General features: G+C 47.6%; 1 protein-coding gene across 1 annotated transcript in view; it reads left to right on the forward strand.

Moving 5' to 3' along the window:
* BPIFC (BPI fold containing family C) overlaps positions 1 to 6,968 on the forward strand; it is a 44,413-nt gene that overhangs the window by 16,279 nt on the left and 21,166 nt on the right. Inside the window, exons 4-7 of the mRNA XM_010853366.1 lie at positions 1,591 to 1,719; positions 3,364 to 3,519; positions 3,646 to 3,709; positions 5,815 to 5,875. Of these exons, the coding sequence (XP_010851668.1) occupies positions 1,591 to 1,719; positions 3,364 to 3,519; positions 3,646 to 3,709; positions 5,815 to 5,875 (410 nt within the window). The remainder of the gene's footprint in view (positions 1 to 1,590; positions 1,720 to 3,363; positions 3,520 to 3,645; positions 3,710 to 5,814; positions 5,876 to 6,968) is intronic.

The following is a 6,968-nucleotide window of genomic DNA, read 5'->3' on the forward strand; positions in this document are numbered from 1 at the left end:
TTGCTCTTTACAGCATCGGACCTTGCTTCCATCACCAGTCACATCCACAACTGGGTATTGTTTTTGCTTTGGCTCCATCCCTTCATTCTTTCTGGAGTTATTTCTCCACTGATCTCCAGTAGCATATTGGGCACCTACTGACCTGGGGAGTTCCTCTTTCAGTATCCTATCATTTTGCCTTTTCATACTGTTCATGGGGTTCTCAAGGCAGGAATACTGAAGTGGTTTGCCATTCCCTTCTCCAGTGGACCACATTCTGTCAGACCTCTCCACCATGACCTGGCTGTCTTGGATGGCCCCACACAGCATGGCTTAGTTTCATTGAGTTAGACAAGGCTGTGGTCCATGTGATCAGATTAGCTAGTTTTCTGTGATTATGGTTTCAGTGTGTTTGCCCTCTGATGCCCTCTGGCAACACCTACCGTCTTACTTGGGTTTCTCTTACCTTGGTCTTGGGGTATCTCTTCACGGCTGCTCCAGCAAAGCGTAGCCACTGCTCCTTACCTTGGAAGAGGGGCATCTCCTCATGGCCGCCCCTCCTGACCTTGAGCATGGAGTAGCTCCTCTTGGCCCTCCTTGCCCACGCAGCCACCGCTCCTTCGAGGTGGGGTTGCTCCTCTCAGCCGCCGCCCCTGACCTCAGACGTGGGGTAGCTCCTCTCGGCCACCTCCCCTGACCTCAGACATGGGTAGCTCCTCTCACTGCTGCCCCTGACCTCGGGCATGGGGTGGCTCCTCTAGGCCGCTCCTGTGCTGTTGCAGCCTGGCACACCTACTGCCTCTAATTACCTGTGTGACCAGTGACCACTCAGAGAATCCTTAGGAGGAGTTCATGCTCTAAAGTAAGTTTCTCAACTAGGGAAAATACTGTCCACATAAGAGGGCATTTGGAAGGAAGGCAGGCTGTTTACTGTCCTGATGATTGTGAGGGAGGGGGAACTATTGGCATTTAGTTGGTACACATGCCAAATATCCTGCCAACAGTCCTCTATAAAAAATAATTGTCCCATCCAAAATATGAATGTTCCCCCCATTGAGAAATACTGAAACAGCTGAGGGGAAAGATCCTGATGGCAATATTCTGTCTTTAGAGAAACTAAAGAAGGAGACTGATTACTTGAAAATTTGCTTCTAAACCTGCTCATTTCTCCCCTCCACTAGATACAAGGGGCTTCCTGCCAAGGGTCTGAAGGGAATTAGGAAGCAGTGCCCTGAGGCTGCAGTGCAGACCTGAGGGTCCTTTCTCTACCTTCAAGCAAGCCTTAGTCACTCAGTCGTGTCTGACCCTTTGTGACCCCATAGACTGTAGCCCACCAGGTTCCTCAGTCCATGGGATTGTCCAGGCAAGAGTACTGGAGTGGGTTGCCAGTCACTTATCCAGGGGAATCTTCCAGACCCAGGGATTGAACTGGGGTCTCCTGCACTGCAAGTGGATTCTTTATCATCTGAGCCACCAGGGAAGCCCCCTTCCTCTATAGGAATTCACAATTGCCTGTTCCTTTCAAGAGTTCTACAACTGCATTTTGGGTTTTGCTTTACTGAAATATGTGCTACAGGAGTTGCACTAATTTTTCTGTTTCTTGTTTTATAGCATAAAAATCAATGCCTTTTCATTTCCAAATACTTCACTCTCCTTTGTTCCTGGTGTCGGAATCAAGGCTCTGACCAACCATGGAACTACCAACATCAGCACAGACTGGGAAGTCAAGTCTCCACTTTTGTGAGTATTCCACTGAAAAGTCTGCTGCTATTTTGGGGGGAAGTGGAGAAAAAAATCAAAACTGCACATGTTTGCCAATGTATTTGACATTAGGGTTCTTTCCCTCAGTCGTTAACTGTCGGGGGAGTGTGTAATTTCCTCGGTTCTGTCTCGCCACAGCAAAAATTTGAAGCGATGGATGGACCAGTGTTACAGCTCGGTTACAGCTCAGTTTTATTTGGCAAGCAAAGGAAAATACACCCTTGAGGTGTGAGGGTGGGACAACCCAAAAGAAGCAAAGAGAAGAGAAGAGAGAGGCTCAATTTTGGCTCCTCTTTTCATGTTTTTTGTCCTCCTCCTAAGCCTGCGCTGTGTAAATTGGGCTAGCCAGTAGGGCTGTTTGTTTCACTTGATGTTTTCACTCTGGTCCTCAGACCTTACTCTGTTCTGTTTTTGCAGGCTTTTTCCTTTCTTTGTCTTTTAATCACCACTATTTTGGACTCCTTTTTCCTAGTCTAACTACCTGACATTAACCATCTTTCTCAAGTGCATTCTTCAAGGAGAGATTTAAAACAGAATATCTTTTCTGGGGACAAGGGAGAGGGGCCTAAAAAGCATCAGTGGCAGAGCCGCTGATCAATGTGCCATTTAAGATTTCCTAAGAGCTAGAAGTCCCTGATTGTTAGAGGCATTGACATGAGCTTAACATTTCAGAGTCCCAGTGAATCGCCATCTGACCTTGAGCTAGTCTTTGAACATGTTTCCCTAACTGTAAGGACAACTGCTTGTAAATAAGCCTTCCTACCTCATAAGGAGGTTGGAGGAGGGTAGTCAGCTTGAGCCCAATCCTCCGTCTACCAAAAGGCCTTTGCACTCTTCTCTAGAAAGAAAGGATCAAGTTCAAGGTGCACTTATAAACTGCCTACTATGTGCAAGTCACTATCCTGAGTGAAATGTTTAGGTCTGCCTTGGTTGATTCCCCTAGGATAACACATTCATTCACCCATTTGGTCGTTCAACATCCATTTATTGAGTGCCTACTGCATCCATTTACAAATGGTACTGAATACCACTCATCTCCCTCTCAAGAACTCTAGTCTTATAGACAGTAGAAAAATAACATTTTCCCTCATAAGAAGCAGAGAGTCATGTATTATTCATTTCCTTGCTGACTTATCAACCATAGATTGAGTGCTTATTCTGTGTCAAGCCACAAGGTAAATCCTGGGGCCTGGAGATGAACACCATCAAGGAGTTCACATACGACATCTAAGTGTCACCTTCCCATCTAGATGCCCATCCTAAATAAGCTGTGGCCACTTTACCCCTATGTTCTCCCTCCAAACAAGCTTCATATATCAATTGTGGTTAATATTAAAACATGCTCAACCACGATGGAGGCCAGAGCACTCAGGATGAAATACCTACAAGGTGCCTAGAGCTGTCACCATTCGCACATTTGTTACTTCATTTGTTCAGTAAATATCCATTCAGCTCCACCCCTATCTGTTGTTAAGTACCAGGAATCCAGAGGTGATGAGGTTCCTGCCCTCCTGGGGCTTACAGCCTATGGGTAAGCCCTCCTATGGGCGTAGATTCAGAGGAACAAGATCCATATCCACCCCTGCCCAGGCTTGGGTAACCTTGCACTTTTTCTCTCAGCAGCCAAGACACAGGAGCAGCTGACCTGTTTCTCTCTGGGGTCTATTTCACTGGTATAGTTGTCCTGTCCCGAAATGACTTTGGTCACCCGATCCTGAAGCTCCAAGACTGCTATGCTCAAGTGAGCCATGCTGACGTCTCGTTTTCTGGAGAGCTCAGGTGAGCAAGGGCACCCTGGTGGGCAGTGGCCAGGCTGTGGCTGGATTCTCAGGCGGCTCCTAGGGGTGGTTATCAACTGGCAGATATGATTCTGTATAAGCCTTAAAAAAAATTTTTTTCCCCTAGTGTCCTATATAACTCCTTCGCTGAGCCCATGGAGAAACCCATTTTAAAGAAATTAAATGAAATGGTAAGTCCTTAACGATTATCCAGCCACAGTGACATGCTGTCAGCAGCAGTTCTACCATGCTTTGATGAACTCTAAGTCAATAAACCTTGCCTGAGCACCAGCTGTGTGCTAAGCACTCCCCAAGGCACTTTCACAAACATTACCCTTTGCAGCTTAATAGTTTCTCAAGTGCCTGCTATGTGCCAAATACTATGGTTGGTGCTAGAGATATAGAGATACATAAAACAGCACTCCTTCCCTCAAATCCTGACCTCAGGGTGGGCAAACAATCAAAAAGATTTGGATTATTGTGTGCCTACTGTATGCCCAGCACTAGGCTATAGTCTGCTGGGGATATGCAAAAGGAATACGCTCCTCTGTTTAGGAAAACCCAGTTCAGACTTGGGAAACTAACTGAATATGTATTTGAATCTTGTACATACCTATGTTGTCCTTAGATTGAACTGAAGGGGTTCAGAGAAATGGAAAAATTAAATAAATAGATCCTGGAAGTATCCTGGGGGATACTTTTGGAGGGTGCAGGTCTTGAACTTGGCCTTGAATTACAGGTAGGATTTGAATAGGTAAGGAATGGGAGAAAAGAATGGATATTTCCAGCCAAGTGAAATAGTGTAAGTTAAGGTGACTTCCTGATTCCAGAAGTCAGCATTTGGAGAAGGAAAAGATGGAATTGGTGATGAGCCCTCTTTCTAATCCTGACAGTATCTTCCCTGAACACTTCACATGTTTCTGGAGAGACAAGGAGACGGGTGAGGAGGACAGGGAAAAGAAAGGAGATTCATCTCTGGAAAAGAGGAGCAAGGATGGTGTCTGGCTGTCTCCATCCTCCTTGTGTTGAATTCAATGCTCAGAAGGCAGGAGGTAGATAATGAACTTGATGAGCAAATCGACACACAGAAACATTAAGCAGCTTGTCCAACAAGGTTGCCCGGCTTGCCCAAGGATGCTGAAGCTTTCCTATCTTTCTCCATCCTGACCTGAAATTTGCTGAGTGCCAGCGAATGTGCATATTAAAGAGTGGCTGGGAAAGAGTGCTGTCACCTTAAGAGACCCCACCCTTGCTCATCCATCGTTCAAAACGAGTCATGGTCCTTTGGCCTCCAAAAAGAAGCCGGTAGTTAAGCTTGCCTGGAGTTTATATATGACATGGAGCTCATAGATGCTTTGCTTCTAGGGTTCCCTCTGTGTCACTGGAAAAGGACAGGAATGCTCCGACCACAGTGGTCTAGCCATGTCAGACCAGATTTCAAATCCTGCTGATCTACTTGATCACCTTCTCTAAGCTTCAGTTTTCCCATCTGTAAATAAAGGACAGTAGTGCCTGCCCCTCAGGACTGTAGTGAAGACAGAATGAGGTTAACAATCGGTAACATTCATTGAATGCTTATGACATAGCAGATGCAATTATCATCCACGTGTTGCAGATGAGGGGGGTGAGGCAAAAGAGTACAAGGAACTTGCCAAGGCATCCAAGGCCAGGCAGTCAGGCTCCTGAGCCTCTGCTTGTAACCCCCACACTGAGTGTTCAGCGTATGCTTAGCACATGGCACCCACCTTGGTACTTTTCCTCCTTCCTACAGATGTGCTTGGGAGTGATTCAAGATTGCTTTTCTGATTCCAAAAGGGGTTCTGATCTAAGTAGATGTTTGATTAAATGAGCTCTCAAAGCAGCCCAGCAAGGAAGTCAAGTCCCTGATCTAACTCTCCCAGGGCAGGGCCTGGCACGCTGGCAGTGGAGGCAAGAGGCAGGGGCATCCCTGCCATCAGGAGAGGCTCAGCAGGTTCCCCAGGTGTCATAGCACATGGACTGGGCACACGTCCTTTCGTGCAGCAGGAAGGAAAGCCAAGAGCTCGTTCTTTGATGGGGCAAGCTGGGTGTAGTCCCAGTTGCTCTGAAGATGAGCCAGCATTCAGTGGCACACCACCCACTCACTAGGAACTTGAGGCCCATGGACATCAATTCATTTAAGGGAAACATTTAAGGGAAAGTCCAAAGGGAGAAGGTCTTCTCACTGAAAGGCCTTTGTGGGCGCGGTCTAGGCCCTGAAACAGAGATGTCCAGTACAATGTGATAACTTGCATTTTTTTTTTCCTTTTATGACCAGCTCTGTCCCATTATCACAGGTGAGGTGGAGGCACTGAATGCCAATCTCAGCATGCTGGAGGGTGAGTCCTAGAGCCGTCTCTTCCGGGTGCTTCTTCTCCCACCCTGCACTCAGGTGCTCTCCAGGTGGGCTTTGCTCCAGCTCTCCGGTCTGCTTTCCCCTCTGCAAACTAGTGCCACTGCAGGGAGGGGCACGCAGGGACTGACCCGAGTGTGTAGGGCCTGCTCTTTTCTGCTGGTTAGCTAGCTTCACTGCAGGAGGAGATGGCTTCAGGAGACAAGATGCAAGGCAGAGGATTAAACTCTCGTGAGCTTGAATCCCAGCTCTGGTACTAAACCCATCCTCTTCAGAATGATGGATGCTCATCCTGATCAGTTACCCCTGGTTCTAATCCCTTTGGTGGTTCCTATAGCTGCCTTCAGGATCAAGTCCAAATCCCTTAACATGGACTACAAGACCTGCCTGTCATGGTCCGGCTCCTCCTCACCTCTCTGAACTTCATCTTCCACCTCTAGCTGCTCCAGCCATCAAACTGCTTCTCCTTCCTCACACCCTTGCCTCCCACCTTGCTGTCCTCTCTGTCTAGAAAAGCCTTCTCTCCTCTTCATCCATTTATTCACTTAAGAGATATTTACTGAGTACCTGTCTCTCTGCCAGCACTGTGCTAAGCACAGCTCCTTCTGCTTCCTGTCCCTCAGCCATTTCTTGTCCTATTCCCTCCGCTCAGGCATAGTTCCAGTTCCTCAATGCTCACCTGATACTTTGGGTGTTTCTATCTCTTTGCACTCCATCCACTCATCCCCCAATGATGTGCTGAGCCCCTGGAATAGGCTGGGTGCTATTCTTGGTGCTGGAGATGCAGCAGTGAGCCTAGGAGACAGAAATACCTGCCCTTATGGGGCTAGTGAGAGGAGACAGCCAGCCAGCAAGATAATTAGTAACATCTACAGTATCATTGCAATAAATGGTAAGACGAAAACTAAAGCAGGGAAGGAACTTGCTGGCGGTGGGGCGGGGGCGGGAGTGGGGGCTGTTTAAAATAGCCTGGCCGGGAAAGGCACCCCTGAACAAGTGGCATTAGAGTAAGGACCTGAATGAAGTAGGGAGCTGCTGCTGCTGCTGCTAAGTCGCTTCAGTCGTGTCCGACCTGTACG

Source organism: Bison bison, unplaced genomic scaffold (genome assembly GCF_000754665.1).
Source record: "Bison bison bison isolate TAMUID 2011002044 unplaced genomic scaffold, Bison_UMD1.0 scf7180017864327, whole genome shotgun sequence".
In the NCBI taxonomy this organism is placed as follows: domain Eukaryota; kingdom Metazoa; phylum Chordata; class Mammalia; order Artiodactyla; family Bovidae; genus Bison; species Bison bison.